This window comes from Gallinula chloropus (genome assembly GCF_964237585.1).
Source record: "Gallinula chloropus genome assembly, chromosome: 34".
In the NCBI taxonomy this organism is placed as follows: domain Eukaryota; kingdom Metazoa; phylum Chordata; class Aves; order Gruiformes; family Rallidae; genus Gallinula; species Gallinula chloropus.
The window spans coordinates 214,092-232,180 of record NC_140119.1 but is presented as its reverse complement, the minus strand read 5'-3'; the positions used below and the strand labels follow the sequence as shown (position 1 = coordinate 232,180).

The 18,089-nt window shown below is 55.1% G+C and overlaps 1 protein-coding gene across 1 annotated transcript in view; it reads left to right on the top strand.

Annotated features, from left to right (window-relative positions):
* LOC311202993 (olfactory receptor 14A16-like) overlaps window positions 1-18,089 on the top strand; it is a gene marked incomplete at both ends in the record, with an annotated part of 32,286 nt that overhangs the window by 187 nt on the left and 14,010 nt on the right. The window contains 3 exons of the mRNA XM_084277631.1: window positions 2,170-2,263; window positions 2,531-2,633; window positions 3,586-3,721. Of these exons, the coding sequence (XP_084133757.1) occupies window positions 2,170-2,263; window positions 2,531-2,633; window positions 3,586-3,721 (333 nt within the window). The remainder of the gene's footprint in view (window positions 1-2,169; window positions 2,264-2,530; window positions 2,634-3,585; window positions 3,722-18,089) is intronic.

The following is an 18,089-nucleotide window of genomic DNA, read 5'->3' as shown; positions in this document are numbered from 1 at the left end:
GCGCCAAAGCTGGTACTGGTTATTATGATGCTGCTGCTGGTGACTCCAACCCCTTCCCCATTACCCCACCTCCCGGGAGAACAATTTTGACCCATTATCCTCTTTTTCTGAGCCATGTTTGAGTGTTTTGGACCTCGGCCCTTGGAGCAACACCTCACCCAGCTTTGCCATCCTGCCCTAGCTCGGCCTCCTCCAGCTCCCAGCACTGACCATGTTTCCCCGACCTTGAGTGTTCTGGGACCAACCCCTGCCCGTTTCTGCTCCAACCCCACCTGGGAGGGGACATCCCTGACCCCACTGCCCCATACCTCCATCCTTCGGGGCCCAAAGCTCCAGGGTCAGTGTTGGGGCCGGAAGCCGTCAGGGCCTGGGGCAAACCTGTCCAGGCCGGAGCCAGAGAGGTCCCGGTGTGGGGGAGGAGCTGGGCTGTGGGGCAGGAATGTCCGGGGGGTTGGGGAAGAAACGGTCAGACGTGGTCAGGGGTTGGGCCAGACTGGTGGCGGGGTCAGTGTGACCAAAATCAGCACCACCAGCACCAGCACCAGCTTCTTTGGTTCAGTAGTAGGTGTTGCCACCATCCTTATCAAACCCCGCAACGAACTCCTGCCCCCTTCCTGATGCACCCACATCATGGCCTTGGTGCTGAGGGGGGAGCTGGAGTCCCGGCAGAGGAGGCACAGGGACCCCTCCAACCCCAGAACCACCCAGATCTCTACCCATCCCCTGACCCCCAGCCTTCAGATTTGATCCCACCAGGGGCTGATGTCGTGGACATGGAGTGTGCTGGCGGGACTGGGCGACTCACTGGTGTCCTTCCTCCTTCCCCAGGGCTATGGGCAGTCGTGATGCTGGTGGAGTCCGGAGGGGCCTCCAAACACCCGGGGTGTCACTGTGGTTGTGGCCCCGACCCCATCACCGTGTCCACACCTCCCCAGGGCGACATTCATGGCCCTGATTTTGTCTCTCCCTGACCCAAGCTGGACCCAACAAGCACGGGTCCCACCCGCACAGTCCGTGTTTGAGTCCTCGTCCTTCAAGAGGAACAAGTCTGGATCGAGCCCTTGACATTGCTCCAGCATCTGGAGTGAGGAGTTGAGGTCTGGGGCAAAGCCAGTCAAGATTTTGGTTGATCAGTTGAGGTTTTGGTCGAATGATCAACTCTGAGTGGGGCTGGGGAGAGCGGGAGGCCAGTGGCCCAGGTTTGGGTCCCAGGGCAGGTGTTTGGGGCCAGGACGGTCACGGTGTGGCTCTGCTGCCAAGGTTTGGGGTGATGGGTTGGGGTTTGGGCCAACTACTACTTCAGCAAAGCTGGTGATGGTGCTGGTGCTGGTGGAGGCCCTGATCCCGTCCCCATTTCCCCACTTCCCTGGAGAACAATTTCGAGCTGCATCATCAACTGGTTTTGACCCATTGAGTCACCCGGTCCCCCCATCACCCTCCTCATCCGCGTCATTGTCCCTTGGGTGGAGCAAGTCTGGGTTGAGCTACTGACAGTGCTCCAAGGGCCAAGGTTTGGGGCGACCAGTTGTGGGTTGGGGTGACAAGTTGATGGCTTGGGTGAAGAGCACTGAGGTTGGAGGAAACGATTAAAGCTGGAGGTCAATGGCCAAGGGTTGGGCAAAGGGCTCAAGGGGTTGGTGGGCACCACAGGAAGTTCTGAAGCTAAACAACCCAGATTTGCACTGAAAGTACTCAAAGTTGGCTTAGAAAGTGCCAATAATGGGCTAAAATTGTTCTTCAGGGAGGTGGCGACACGCAGCCCTTGGGACAGCATTCAGGACTGAGCTCAGAGGTTTGAGGCCTTCCCCATCCTCTCACCCTCCCCGCCTCATTATGCAAATCACCCCCCATCCCTCTGCCCTATAAGAACACCCCAACCCCATCGTGGCGCCATCACCCCCCTCCCCAAAGCCACCACCCAACACCATGGGAACCCGCTGGGCATCCACCATCCTCCTCTTCCTCGTCGCCCTCCCAGGTAACAAGGGGGTGGTGAGGACGTGGCGATGGAGATGATGATGATGATGATGATGATGATGATGAAGATGGTGGGAGCGGGCAACTCACTGGTGTCCTTCCTCCTTCCCCAGGGCTGTGGGCGGCCATGACGCTGGTGGAGTCCGGAGGGGCCTCCAGACACCCGGGGGGTCCCTGCGCCTCCTCTGCAAGGGCTCTGGCTTCGACTTCAGCGACACTGGCATGGGATGGTTGCGTCAAGCACCTGGGAAGGGGCTGGAGTACGTGGCGGGGATTGGCAGCACTGGTAGCGGCACCGGCTACTCGCCATCTGTCCGGGGCCGTTTCAGCATCTCCAGGGACAACTCCCAGAGCACGGTGACGCTGCAGATGAACAGCCTCAGGGACGGTGACACAGCCACCTACTACTGCGCCAGTGCTGCTGCTGCTGGTTTTTTTCATTCGTGCTGTTACTGGTGCTGGTGGCCCTGACCCCATCACCATGTCCCCACCTCCCTGGAGAACAATTCTGGCCCATTATCAACACTTTCTGACCCATTCTGGGTATTTTCAGCCAAAATCTCATCCACTGTTATTCAGAACCTGCCTGTGGTGCCCACCAACCCTTTGAACCCTTTGCCCAACCCTTGGCCATTGGCCACATGGAGCCAAACTTGGTCAGCACTTGGCCTGAATCAGCCCGAGCTGGGGGCAGAATGGCAAATCCAGGCAAAGCATCACTCAAAGGGCTGAGGATTTTCTGACCAGTTGATGGTTGGGCTGAGGGGCGTTGAGTTTGGAGGGAGCTGGTCACAGCTGGGATGCAGAGGGTCAAAGCTTGGGGCAGAGGGTCAGGGGTTTGAGCACCACAGTGAAGAGTTTGAAGAAAAAAACCCAAGGTTTGGTTTAAACCCAACATAGTTGAGGGAACTGAGGGGCAGTGAGGGACAAGGGGGAAACCAGGAATGTCCTTAAGGGAGGTGGGGTCAAGTGGTGAGTCAGATGAAGTGGCTGGTGAGGTCAGGGGGCCAGTTAGGTCAGGCAGCCCCATCAGGTAAGTCGATCGATCACGTCAGGCAGGGGGTCATGTCAGGTGGCGGGTTGGGTGGCCACCATGCACACCAGCTGCCTGGCCTGACCGGTCGCCTTGCCCGACCGGCCACCTGAGTGACCTGCTGCCTTAGTGACTGGAGCCTCACTGACCGGACACCTTGCTGACCATTCAACCAAAACCTCACCTGATCACTCCACCTACTGCTGCGCCAAAACTGCTTATGGTGCTGGTGCTGGAGGTCCCCACCCAGTCACCATGTCCCCACTTCTGAGGGAATAGTTTTGTCCCCATTATCAGCCTTTTATGATCCATCCTTGAGTATTTTGAGCCCAAATCTCCACCACTTTGGTTCAAACCCTGCCTGTGGTGCCCACCAATCACAGAGTCACAGAATCACAGGGGTGTGAAGGGACCTGCAGAGGCTATTGTGTCCAACATCCCTGCCAGAGCAGGGTCCCTACAACAGGTCACACAGGTCGGCATCCAGACGATCTGGAATATCGCCAGAGAAAGAGACTCCACACCCCCTGGGAGGCTGCTTCATGCCCGACTGTGGCTGTGTTCTCCCAAATCAGGGTGGCTGGGGTCACCACTAGTAAAAGCAGCACCAGTACCAATTTTGGTGCAGTAGTAGGTGGCCGTGTCATCATCGTCATCGTCATCGTCATCGTCATCATCATCGTCATTGTCATCGTCATCGTCATCGTCATCGTCATCATCATCATCTCCATCGCCACGTCCTCACCACCCCCTCGTTACCTGGGAGGGCGACGAGGAAGAGGAGGATGGGGGAGGCCCAGCGGGTGCCCATGGTGATGGGTGGTGGGTTTGGGGAGGGGGATGATGGCACCATGATGGGGTCGGGGGGTTCTTATAGGGCAGAGGGGTTCTTATAGGGCTCTTCTGTCCCAAACTTGGACTAAGTTTGGCTCCTTCTGGCCAATGGACAAGGTTTGGGCAAAGGGCTCAAGGGGTTGGTGGGCAGCACAGGCAGGTTCTGAAGGAAGCTGCTTGAGATTTGGGCCAAAGATGGATTAAATGACCCATAGTAGGTTCTGCCTGCAGTGGGGTAATCCAGGTAATGAGGGGGCGTTGAGGACGTGGCGATGGAAATTGATGATGATGATGATGATGATGATGATGATGATGATGATGATGATGATGATGATGATGATGATGATGATGGGAGCGGGCGACTCACTGGTGTCCTTCCTCCTTCCCCAGGGCTGCGGGCGGCCGTGACGCTGGTGGAGTCCGGAGGGGCCTCCAGACACCCGGGGGGTCCCTGCGCCTCCTCTGCAAGGGCTCTGGCTTCGACTTCAGCAGCACCTGGATGTCCTGAGCTCTCCAAGGGCCTGGAAAGGGGCTGGAGTTTGTGGTGAGTATTATCAAGGATGGGAGCGGCACATGGTACCTGTCATCGGTCCAGGGCCGGTTCAGCATCTCCAGGAACAACTCCCAGAGCACGGTGATGCTGCAGATGAACAGCCTCAGGGACGGTGACACGGCCACCTACTACTGTAACAATATTATTCCTGGTGCTGCTGGTGGTGGCCACGACCCCATCACCGTGTCCCCACCTCCCTATAGAAGAATGTTGGACCTGTTTTGGCCCTGGCTGGAGGCCAAATGCCCACCCAAGCTCCTCTGTCACCCCTCTTCTCAGCTGGACAGGGGAGAAAATAGATACTAAGAGGCTCAGGAGTGGAGACAAGGACAGGGAGAGATCATTCCACTGTCAGCATCACAGGCAAAACAGACCCAATATGGAATAAAGGAAAGTGATTTATTACAACTAGACCACACCCCCAGTGACACCAGAGTCGGGTGATGAGAAGCACGGACAGGTCTTAAAGCAACTTCCCCCCACCCCTTCCTTCTTAGCAGACTGCACTTCAGTCTTTAGTTTACCCCCTTCTTCCCCACATTGTGTCAGGGGGAGGGGCAGGGACTGGGGAATGGGGTTCCAGTCAGCTCCTCCCAACTTCTTGTCCTTCTTAGCTGGAGGGGGGGAATTCTGCACCCCCTTCCCCTGCGGCACCGTGGGGTCCCACCCACGGCAGACAGACCTCCACCAGCTTCTGCAGCCTGAGTCCTCTCTGTCTGGGAGTCATCTCCTCACCACGGGCCTCAGCGCGGCTCCTTCCATGGGGTGCTGACCTTGGGGCCCAGACTGCTCCAGCCTGGTCCCCCCCAGAGTCACAAGTCCCCAGCAAACCTGCTGCGGGCTGGGTCGGTCTCTGCACAGGCTGTAGATGGTCTCTGCTCCCCGTCCTTATCCATGGGCTGCGAGGGGACACCCGCTGCACCATGGGCTTCTCCACGGGCTGCAGGGGAATCTCTCTCTCTGGTAACCTGTAGGGCCCCATTCTTCCCCCCTCCTCCTTCTTCCCTGCCCTTGGTGTCCATATGGCTCCTCACACCTCCTCACCCCCTTCTCTGGGGGCACAAAGCGGCTGCTTTCGGGTTTTTCCCCCCTAAATGTGATTCCAGAGGTGCTGTGACCATCGCTGATGGGTTCAGCCTTGGTCAGCAGCGACTCCGGCCTTGAACCGGCCGATGTTGCTCTGTGGGGCTGCAGAGAGCTTCTGGCTTCTCCCTGCAGCAGCCCTTTGCTGCAGCCCCTGTTCTCTCCCAGCACGCAGCGACCCAGAACTGGGACAGAGCTGGAGGAGGCCGAGCTGGGGGCAGGATGGCAAAGCTGGGTGAGGCGTCACTCCAAGGGCTGAGGGTTGGGGTGACCAGTATAGGTTTGGGTTTACAAGTTGGTGGTTGGGGTGACCATTTGATATCTGGAACACAATCGATGGAGGTTGGACAGAAATAATCAAAGCTGAAGGCCAGTGGCCAAGGGTTGGGCAACAGGTTCAAGGAGTTGGTGGGAACCACAGGCAGGGTTAAAGTAAATTGGTAAAGACCTTGGCCAAACCACTCAAAGATGGGTCAGAAAAGGCTGATGATGGTCCAGAATTGTTCTCCGTGGAAGTGGAGACACAGTGATGGGGTTGGGCCCACCAGGATTATAAGCTCCAGCACTATCAACACGCTTCACACAGTAGTAGGTGGCCGTGTCACCGTCCCTGAGGCTGTTCATCTGCAGCGTCACCGTGCTCTGGGAGTTGTCCCTGGAGATGCTGAACCGGCCCTTGACTGACGGCGTGTAGTAGGTGCTGCCACCAGTGCTGGAGATACCAGCAACGTATTCGAGTCCCTTCCCGTGCGCCTGGCGCATCCAGCCCATGGCAAAGCTGCTGAGGGTGAACCCAGAGCCCTTGCAGAGGAGGCGCAGGGACCCCCCGGGTGTCTGGAGGCCCCTCCGGACTCCACCAGCGTCACGGCCACCCGCAGCCCTGGGGAAGGAGGAAGGACACCAGTGAGTCGCCCCGTGCCGCAACCGACCTCAGTGTCCGATTCATCACCTCTTGGTGGGATCAAGTCTGGGTCTTGGGGTGTCAGGGCCCGGGAAGTGTCTGGGTGGCTCCAGGGTGGGAGCTCAGGGGGGGTTGAGGCACAACTGGGTGAATTTGGCAGGGACGGGTCAAGATGTTGCTCCAAGGGCCGAGGTTTGCGGTGACCAGTTGAGGGTTGGGGTGACCAGTTGGGGGTTGTGGTGGGAATGGGCGATGTTGAGGCTTGAAATCTCCTGGTGTTGGGTCCAACATGGCCAAGTTTGGGGTCTGAACCCACCCCAACGCTTCCGGAACAACCCGAAGGGTGGTGGAGCTGCCGAAGGTGAAGCCACCGGTGGGTGAGCTTTTGGGTGGGGTGAGTTGCCCCGTCTGACTTGCCCAACCCTTGGCCATGCTTGTCCAGACCCTGACTGCTGGCCCCGAGCTCTGACCCTTTCCCAAACCCTTGACCCTCTGCACTCAAATCCCAACTCTTTGCCCCAAAACCTCCCCAGCTGCTGCCCAAAGCACCCCGAGCTCAAACCCTGGTGATTCAATGAAGTGTAATGATGCTGAATAGATTGATGGAGATGCAGCTTGAGATAAGGAATAGAAGTTTAATTGGAGTGTTTTAAGAATATATTTGGGTTGGATTTCAGTAGAATGTGGCTGTAACTGTGTGAGCTGTTGGGTGACAGGGGCTACCAAACTGAGCCATGACAGTGCAACAGCCTTGGGGCTGCAGAAAGTGACGACCGGGGAGTCATCACTAATGAGCCCAATGAGCAATTAAGAGACAGAGTTTATCTTGTTTCCAGTTACAGGGCTTCCTAACGAGTCGGTGCAGGAATGTGTGTTTGAGCTCAGGTAGCCATGGAGGAGAAACATAAAGAGGATGAGCTGAGGGAGAGGAAGACGTCCAGCCTTCATCCCTGAAGCCCACTGGCAGACCCCTGAGTGCCACTGAGCGTGCCCAGCTGGGAGGAGGGAATGGGAATGACTTCCTGGGAATAATTATCATAACCCTGCCTTTTCTCAGCAATGACACTGCCTGTGTGTAGTTAATGTGTGTCAGGGTGAGAAATCTGGCTGTGATCAGCACACCCAGGGAGGAGCGATCGATCCCCTGTGTGCCCAGCGCTGCCATCAAGGATCCTGCTGCAGAGGCACCAAGGCCACTGAGTTTGGATTCCGGCTTCCTGAGGCATCACGGTCACCATGTCCCTGCCACAGGCTCCCCCAGACACCCCCATTCAGCAATTCATTCATGGATTTCTTAATTACTTTTGCCGTGCATATGACACAGGCTCCCTGAGACCCCTATAATTCCTTAATTAACAGGCTTCTTAATTGCATTCTGCCACCCATCTCCCCATAATTATTTAATTAAATCCCACAGCTGCCCTGGAGAACTTCCAATTAATTAATTACGCCCTTGTTCAGTTGTTTTGAATGGACACCTGAGACCAGACCCTTGTAATCAATTAAATAAATAAATAGATAGATAAATAAATAAATTATTTTTCCATGAGCGTCATTCACTGGAGAACTAATTAATTAAGTCAAACCAAACCGAGTGGGTGCGCTCCTTAGCGATCAGATACAGAGAAGGAGTTAACAAGCGCCCCCCACCCCGCCTCATTATGCAAATCATCTCCCACCCCTAAGCCCTATAAGAACCCCCAAACACATTGTGGCGTCATCACTCCCCTCCCCAAACCCATCTGGGAAGGGGCTGGAGTTCGTTGCGGGTATCTTCAGCGATAGTAAATACACCAACTACGCACCATCGGTCCAGGGCCGGTTCAGCATCTCCAGGGACGACTCCCAGAGCACGGTGATGCTGCAGATGAACAGCCTCAGGGATGGCGACACGGCCACCTACTACTGTGCCAAAGGTCCTCCTGGTACTGGTGTTGGTTATCCTGGTGGTCCTGATCCCATCACCATGTCCATACCCACCCAGAGAACAATCCCATTATCAGCCTTTCCTGACCCATCTTTGAGTATTTTTGCCAAAAATTTTGAATCATTTTGGTTTGACACCTGCCTGTGGTGCCCACCAACCCCTTGAGCCCTTTGCCCAAACCTTGACCATTGGTGTTCACCTTTCCCCACCCCCATTCAGACGTGAAAATTCCACCCAACCCTCAACTGGTCAAACCAAAATTCAACTGGTCACTCCAGCCCTCTGACCTTGGGGCGTTCTCACAGCTGAATGCTGAGGGCTGAGACTGAGGACAAAGGGGTGACGATGAGCCAGGGAGGGGGAAGGTTGAGGCTGAGGGGTGGGGCAACGGGGTCAGGGGACTCAGGCCTCATGTTCAAGTGATTGAACAGGATGAGTCATGATTTGGGCCAAACCCACTAAATGTTGTATCAAAAAATACTGGTAACAGGCCTAAATTGTTCTCCAGGGAGGTGGGGACACAGGGACAGAATCGGGGTCTCCACCAGCATCAGCACCATAAGCATCAGGAGCTTTGGTGCAGTAGTAGGTGGCCATGTCGCCGTCCCTGAGGCTGTTCATCTGCAGCGTCACCGTGCTCTGGGAGTTGTCCCTGGAGATGCTGAACCGGCCCTGGACCGACGGCGCGTATTCTGTGTAAGCACCAGTTCTGCCAATCCTCGCGATGAATTCCAGCCCCTTCCCAGGCGCCTGGCGAGCCCAGGACATGCCAGTGTTGCTGAAGTCGAAGCCAGAGCCCTTGCAGAGGAGGCGCAGGGACCCCCCGGGTGTCTGGAGGCCCCTCTAGACTCCACCAGCATCACGGCCGCCCGCAGCCCTGGGGAAGGAGGAAGGACACCAGTGAGTTGCCCCGTGCTGCCACCAACCTCAGTGTCCGATTCATCACCCCTTGGTGGGACCAAGACTGGGTCTGAGGGTGTCAGGGCCCAGGATGTGTCTGGGTGGCTCCAGGGTGGGAGATCAGGGGGTGTTGAGGCACAACTGGGTGAGGTTGGCAGGGACGGGTCAAGATGTTGCTCCAAGGACCGAGGTTTGGGGTGACCAGTTGAGGGTTGGGGTGACCAGTTGGGGGTTGTGGTGGGAATGGGCGATGTTGAGGCTTGAAATCTCCTGGTGTTGGGTCCAACATGGCCACGTTTGGGGCCTGAACCCACCCCAACACTTCCGGAACAACCCGAAGGGTGGTGGAGCTGCCGCAGGTGAAGCCACTGGTGGGTGAGCTTTTGGGTGGGGTGAGTTGCCCCGTCTGACTTGCCCAACCCTTGGCCATGCTTGTCCAGACCCTGACTGCTGGCCCCGAGCTCTGACCCTTTCCCAAACCCTTGACCCTCTGCACTCAAATCCCAACTCTTTGCCCCAAAACCTCCCCGGCTGCTGCCCAAAGCACCCCGAGCTCCAACCCTGGTGATTCAATGAATTGTAACGATGCTGAATAGATTGATGGAGATGCAGCTTGAGAGACAATTAATAGAAGTTTAATTGGAGTGTTTTAAGAATAGATTTGGGTTGGATTTCAGTCAAATGTGGCTGTAACTGTGTGAGCTGTTGGGTGACAGCAGCTACCAAACTGAGCCATGAGAGTGCAACAGCCTTGGGGCTGCAGAAAGTGACGACCGGGGAGTCATCAATAATGAGCCCAACGAGCAATTAAGAGACAGAGTATATCTTGTTCCAGTTACAGGGCTTCTGTCGTGGTTTTACCCCGGCTGAGAGCCGAGATCCACGCAGCTGCCTGCTCCTTAAAGAAAAAGAGCAGGGGAAGAAGGAAGGGGGAGTGAGAGGCAAGGGAAGGGAAAAGGAAGGGGCAAATAACCCCAAAACCAAGAAACTAAAAGGCCCGTGTGTTGGGATAAGAATAGTTTAATAAGATAGCAGAAAGATAAAATATAACAATGCTGACAGGACTTCAGAGCAAAAATCTATGAAGCTGTTGATACCCAATGCAGTTTCTCACCAAACCACACAACTCAGGCTGTGCCACCCAGAGCCGTCCCAGAGCCCAACCGTCCCCCAAGAACCACACGTCCCAGCGCCACCCCTTCTCCTCCTCCCATCAGCCCCCCGATATCCTGGGCAGGACACAATTTCCATTTTGAACTGGTTATGTCTCTCACAGAACAGTTTGGTACCTCCAATGGTGAAACATGCAGCAGGTGATTTGTGTTGCTGGCTCACACACATGGTTGTGAAAATTTGGAAACGTATGAGCTGCAGGAATCTGGCCGACCACTCTCAGTCGATTCATGCAAACATTCCAAAATTAATAGACCAAACACAAAAAATACAAGAAAATGGATTCTTTGGATTGGACAGTTGGATTTACAACGGGGGAATTTCAGGATGGATATCATCAATGGCCAAATTTGGGGGGGAAGGAGGCGGTGCGGGACTTTTTTTTTCAGGCTTGTGGTTTTCGCTGGGTTTTGGGGGTACGGGGGTTCTGTGGGGCTTTGCGTTGGGGCTGGGGTTAGTGGGGTCGGTGCGGGCTTGAGAGGTTGTTTTAGCTGGATTGGGGAAGTTGGTTTGGGCTGGCAGGTTTTGGGGGATCTTGGGGTGTGTGAGGGGTTTGTGTGGGTTTGTGTCTCTCTTTAGTTGTGGCTTGTGGGTTTTCTGTCTCATGGGGTTGTTTTGGCAGAGGAGGGCTTAGGGCTTCTGTTGTGTTTGCTGTGGCGTTCAGTGGTTATTTGGGGTTTTGTGGTGTCTGGGGTTTCTGGGTTTGTTGGCTTTCTTTGGTCAGGTCAGGCGGCCAGTCAGGTCAGGTCAGGTCAGGTCAAGCGGCCGGTCAGGCAGGGCAGCCGGTCGGGCAGGGTGGCCGGTCAGGTAAGGAGGCCAGTCAAATGAGGAAAGGCGGCCGGTTGGGCAGGTGGCTGGTCAGGTCAGGCAGCCAGTAAGGACGGGAAAGGCGGCTGGTCAGGTCGGGCAAGGCAGCCAGTCATCTCAGGCGGCTGGTCAGGAAGGCGGACGGTCCAGACGCGCAAGGCGGCCGGTCATGTCAGGTGGCCAGTCAGGTCAGGTCATGTCAGGCGGCCGGTCGGGCAAGGTGTCAGGTCAGGCAATGTGGCCAGTCACGTCAGGCAGCCGGTCGGGCAAGGCGGCTGGTCAGGTCAGGAAGGTGGCCGGTCAGGATGGGCAAGGAGGCTGGTCATCTCAGGCGGCCGGTCAGGAAGGCGGCCGGTCGGGACAGCAGCTGGTCAGGCAGGTGGCTGGTGAGGTCGGGCGAGGCGACTGGTCTGGTGGGGAAGGCAGCCGGTCAGGCCGGGCAAGGAGGCCGGTCCGTCAGGCGGCCGCTCAGTTTGGGCAAAGCGGCCGGTCAGGTCAGGTCAGGCAGCCGGTCGGTCAGGCGACCAGTAAAGTTGGGCAAGGCAGCCGGTCCCGTTAGGCGGCCAGTCGGACAAGGTTGCCGGTCAGGTCAGCCAAGGTGGCCGGTCAGATCAGGAAGGTGGCCGGTAAGATCAGGCAGCCGGTCAGGTCAGGTCAGGTCAGGCAGCCAGTAGGGTCAGGCGGCTGGTCAGGTCAGGTCAGGTGGCCAGTCGGACAAGGAGGCCGGTCAGGTCAGGCAAGGCGGCCGGTCAGGTGGGTCAGGTGGCTGGTCAGGTCGTGTCGTTGGTCAGGGGGCTATTGCTGGATGTGTTTTTGGCCCAAATCTCAACCAGTTTCCTTCAGAACCTGCCTGTGCTGCCCACCATCCCCTTGAGCCCTTTGCCCAAACCTTGGCCATTGGCCACATGGAGCCAAACTTGCTGCAAGTTCGGGGCAGAACGGCCCTATAAGAACCCCTCTGCACTGTAAGAACCCCCAACACCTGTCATGGTGCCATCACCGCCCTCCCCAAACCCACCACCCATCACCATGGGCACCCGCTGGGCCTCCACCATCCTCCTCTTCTTCATCACCCTCCCAGGTAACGAGGGGGTAGTGAGGACGTGGCGATGGAGGTGATGATGATGATGATGGTGGGAGCGGGCGACTCACTGGTTTCCTTCCTCCTTCCCCAGGGCTGCGGGCGGCCGTGACACTGGTGGAGTCCGGAGGGGCCTCCAGACATCCCGGGGGTCTCTGCGCCTCCTCTGCAAGGCCTCTGGCTTTGACCTCAGCAGCACCAATATGAACTGGGTGCGCCAGGTGCCTGGGAAGGGGCTGGAGTGGGTCACAACTGTTGACAGAAGTGGTGGCACATGGTACGCAGCATCGGTCATGGGGCGCTTCAGGATCTCCAGGGACAACTCCCAGAGCACGGTGACGCTGCAGATGAACAGCCTCAGGGACGGTGACACGGCCACCTACTACTGTGCCAAAGAAGATGACGATGCTGGTTGTGGCGGTGGCCCTGACCCCGTCTCCATGTCCCCACCCCACCTCAAGAAGAATTTAGGCCCATTATCAAACCCTTTTGACCCATCTTTGCCAATCTTCAGCGCAAATCTTGACCTCTTTGGTTCAAACCTGCCTGTGGTGCCCACCAACACCTTGAGCCCTTTGCCCAACCCTTGCCTACTGGCCTCCAGGTTTCCCCAGCCCCATTCAGACGTAACCGTTCCACCCAACCCACAACTGGTCACCCCAACTCTCAACTGGTCACCCCGACCCTCGGCCCTTGGGGCACTGTCACAGCCGGATGCCGAGGGCTCAGACTGAGGACTAACGGTTGACATTGGGACAGGGAGGGAGAAGGTCGAGGCCAAGGGGTGGGGCAAAGGGTCAGGGGACTCAGGCCACACAGTCAATGGGTTGACCAAGAAGAGGCAGGATTTGGGCCAAACCCACCCCAGGTCAGGGCAAACCCGGTCACGGTCAGGCCAACAGAAGTTTCTGGGCCTGGAGCCCCCAAAATCTACTGGGTGAAAGAGTCTGGGCACAAACCCAAGTGAGCTGAGGTCACCAAGGGTCGGGGTTGGGCCAGAGAGGGACAGCGATGAGACTGGGAATGTCCTCTGGTGAGGTGGGGACAGGGTGATGGGGCTGGGTCCACCAGCATAATAACCACCAGTACCAGTAGCAGCTCTGGCGCAGTAGTAGGTGGCCGTGTCACCGTCCCTGAGGCTGTTCATCTGCAGCGTCACCGTGCTCTGGGAGTTGTCCCTGGAGATGCTGAACCGGCCCTTGGCTGACGGCACATAGTTGGTGTAAACACCACTGCTGTAAATACCCGCGACGAATTCCAGCCCCTTCCCCGTCGCCTGGCGAGCCCAAACCATGTTGTAGCTGCTGAGGGTGAAGCCAGAGCCCTTGCAGAGGAGGCGCAGGGACCCCCCAGGTGTCTGGAGGCCCCTCCGGACTCCACGAGCGTCACGGCCGCCCGCAGCCCTGGGGAAGGAGGAAGGACACCAGTGAGTCGCCCACTCCCACCATCATCATCTTTCTCAACTTCTGTGTCCTCGTCCTTCAAGGGGAGCAAGTCTGGGCCCAGCCTTTGCCATGGCTCCAGGGGTCCAAGTTTGGGGTGATAAGTTGGGGTTTGTGGGCAAGTCCGACTGGGCGACACTCTAAAACTTCCCTAACTAAAACCACCCAAAATTCACCAACATTCCCCAAATTCTCTCCAAAAATCAAATTTCTCACCTCGAAATGGAATTTCCCTCCTCCCCCCAAAATCCCCACATTTTGACTCAACGACGGCCTCGAGGGTGGAATTTTGGGGATGGGGGGTCGACCCTCTTCAACTCCTCCACCTGTCCCCGCTGTGGGATGGTGAAATTTTGGGGCAAAAAAGGCCAAAATTGGTCTTGGGGAGACGATGGTGACGAGGACTTACCAGAGGAGACGGTGACGACGGCTCCTTTGCCCCACAAATCAATATAACCAGTATAACCACTGTGATTCACGCCCAGCTCTTCCCCTCCCAAAGTTTTTGGGGTCAATATGTCACATTTTAGGCAAAAAAGCCATTCAAAACATTCAAAACTTTTCTAGAATTTTCAAAAATTCTTTGAAATTTACAGTTTTTTTAAAAATTTCTAATTATTTGAAAAATTTCCAGGATTTTTTTGGGTGCATGGTAGAAATTGTGAGAGATGGGGGTGAAATGCTCTGAAATGGTCAACTGTTGCCCAAATGTGGGGGAAATTGGCCAAAAAGAGGTAAAAATGGCTTACTTTGGAGTGAAAATTCTGATTTATGGCAATTAAAGGCTATATTTGGGGAAAAAAAGACATAATTGGTAAAAGAATATGAAGATTTGGGGGGAAGGGAGCAAAAGTGGGAAAACAGTTGAAATGTTCGGAACAAAAATGGTGTTAAATTAGAAAATTCCCCAATTTGGAATCAAAAAAGGCAATTTTAGGCTGTAAAATGCCTATATGTTGGGATAGATGAGTGGACGGTGAGGTGGGTTGAGAATTGGCTGTCGGACCGAGCCCAGAGGGTTGTGATTCGAGGATCAGAATCTGACTGGAGGCCTGTGACTGGCGGTGTTCCCCAGGGCTCGGTGTTGGGTCCAGTCCTGTTTAATATCTTCATTGACGACCTTGATGAGGGAACAGCATCCACCCTCAGCAAGTACGCCGATGATCCAGAGCTGGGAGGAGTGGCTGACACGCAGGACACTGCGCTGCCATCCAGAGAGACCTGGACAGGCTGGAGAGCTGGGCAGGGAGAAAACGGATAAAGTTCAACAAAAGCAAGTGGAGAGTCTGGCACCTGGGAAGGAACAACCGTTTGTATCAGTACAGGCTGGGGGATGACCTGCTGGAGAAGAGCTCAGTGGAGAAGGACCTGGGGGTCCTGGTAGATGACAGGTTGGCCATGAGCCAGCAGTGTGCCCCGGTGGCTAAGAGAGCCAATGGAATCCTGGGGTGCATCCGGAGGAGTGTGGCCAGCAGGTCAAAGGAGGTGATTCTCCCTTGGATCTACTAATCTGCCTTGGTCAGGCCCCACCTGGAGTATTGTGCCCAGTTCTGGGCTCCCTGGTATAAAAAAGCCAGGGATCTCCTGGAGAGAGTCCAGAGGAGGGACACAAAGATGATTAAGGGCCTGGAGCATCTCCCCTGTGAGGAGAGGCTGAGTGAGCTGGGCTGTTCAGCCTAGATAAAAGAAGACTAAGGGGGAACCTTATTAATGTTTATAAATATCTTAAGTATGGAATGCAGAGGGAAATGGGCAGCCACTTTTCAGTGTCTGTGGAGACAGGACAAGGGGCAATGGCTGCGAGTTGGAGCACAGGAAGTTCCACACCAACATGGGGAAGAACTTCTTCAAAGTGAGAGTGACAGAGCCCTGGGACAGGCTGCCCAGGGAGGTTGTGGAGTCTCATCTCTGGAGATATTCAGGACCTGTCTGGAAGCCTATCTGTGCAATATGAGCTGGGGAGGTGATCTGGGAGGGGCTTGGACCTGAAGATCTCTCGGGCTCCCTTCCAACCCCTATGACTCTATGATAGGCTAGGTAGGAAGGGTGGGTGAGTTTCCCTCTATGTTACAAAGTGGAGCTCCCTCTGAGAAGTGGCCAGGAGCAGGTTGAAAGCCTCTGGGTCAGAATTAGGGGTGGGACTAATGATGAGCAGCTGGTGATAGGGGTCTACTACAGGCCACCTGGTCAAAGAGTATACTGACGAGGCCTGCCTCCTTCAGCTGCAGGAGGCATCGCAGTCGCAGGCACTCATCCTGATGGGGGACTTTAACCACCCAGACATCTGCTGGGAAAACCAAACAGTGAACTGCAAGAGATCCAGGAGACTCCTGGAGTCTATAGATGACAACTTGAGATGATTGCTGAACTGCTCTCTATCATCTTTGAAAGCTCTCAACAAACAGGAGAGGTGCCTGAAGACTGGAGGATAGCCAATGTCAGTCTGGTCTTCAAAGAGGGCAAGAAGGAGGATCCAAGTAACTACAGGCCAGTCAGTCTCACCTCTGCCCCTGGAAAGGTGATGAAACAGCTTGTTCTGGATGCCATCTCCAAGCAATTGGAAGAGTTTCTATGACCATGTCTGAAATCATCAGTATAGCAGTGGATCTGCACACCAGCACTTGTGGTTGCTCTCTAGATTTCCCTTCCCCTTGGACCATTCAGACACCTCCCAACCATCCAGCTGCTGCTCTGAGTTTCAGGGAGTTAAACCCTTGCCTTTCTGGCAGTTGTCTGACTCATTCTGTCTTTAGCCAGCTCTTGAGTTGTGGTGATTTCACAGTCTCCTTCCTCTCACAAAAACATCTCTCACAGGGTTAAGCTTTGTGGCAGGTGAACCTCACTGGTGGCAGATTGCACTTGGCACAGAGTGAGGAGTGTTGAATTTAATGGTGAATCTTGTCAGGTTTGTTGTGTTGGTGGGAAAATAACTCCCTGTGTGCTGCCTGTGTGCAGCCAGTTCTCTAAGGAAAGCAGGGGAGCTGGTACAGAGGGGCTGTAATGCCCCACTGTGGAGTGCAGCAGAGAGACCTGATGTAAGGACAAGGGATGCAAGTCCCAGTTGGCTGGTGAGAGTCATGGTGGGCTTGTGGAGATGTGCAGCAAGGTTGTCCCCACTACCTCAAGGAACCCTTTTTCAGACCAGTCCAGACCTCCTTAGGAGACCCCCTGGATCAACCTCAGTCAGAGGTTGTCACCTCTCCTCTACAGTGAAAATAATAACCTACACCCTTAAAAAGAAATCAATTTTACTCTGAGCTCCCCTTGAAACAGCTTCAATGGTCTGTACATCTCCTGAAGACTTGAAGATAATTAATCAAGAGACATAGCTCGTTAGGGCTTGGTTTTTATTCTTATGAGCCCTGGGGTGCATTTGGTGCTGAGTCCTTGAAGCTCAGGTACTGAGAGGAGATTACACAAAAAACTCCATATCAAAAGCAGAAGCCAAAGTCCCCTGAAGTATTAATGAGTCCCGCTGAGAGCCATTGCTGGCTGAGCCTCCCCAGGGACTCGTTAGCACAGGTAATTGGAGGCCATGTTGGCTGGTAGGCAAAGGCAATGTACAAGCAGCTGAAATGCTGAGCAAGCCCTGAGTTGGTTTGATGAAGAAGAAAGGCCAAGCCCTGACCCCCAGCCCCAGGGAAGACAGGTCCTGTCCCTCATGCATTGCTCAGGCTCTTCCTGGGGCAGTGTGGGTTGTGTAATGCTGAGGGAAGAACAACAGGATGAGAGTTTCTCCGCATTGTTGTTCCAAAGCTCAGCGAGAAATTCATCTGGCCTCCATTTAAATAAAAGAAAGACCAAGGAGACCCTCCATTCCCTATCAGATTCAGGAGGAAACATTGTTGAAAGATGAGGACAAGACTGAGGTGCTTAATGAAATCTTTGCCACTCTCTTTAGTAATAGAAGCAGTTGTACAGGGAGAATCCAATTCCCTGAGCTAGGAGACAGGGACAGGGAGCAGAATGACCCCACCTCAATCCAGGAGGAGATGGTCCTGCTGCACCAGAGATGTGCAGAGATGTGTGGGACTCTATGGATGCACCCAAGGGTGCTGAAAGAGCTGGCAAGGGGGGTTCACCAAGCCAGTTTCCATCAGTCCTTGATGACTGGATCAGTCAACGTAACCCCCTATATAAGAAGGGACAGAAGGATGATCTGGGAAATTACAGGCCTCATAGTTTGACTTTAGTCCCAGAGAAGCTGATGGAGCAGATCATCCTGAGCAGCATTATCCACTTAATGAAGAACCCCCAGGTGATCAGGCCCAGTCACCTTGGGTTCATAAGGGCAGGTCCTGTTTGACCCACTGGATCTCCCGCTTTGACAGGGTGACCTGCTTCTTGGACAAGGGAAGGGCTGTGCATGTTGTCTACC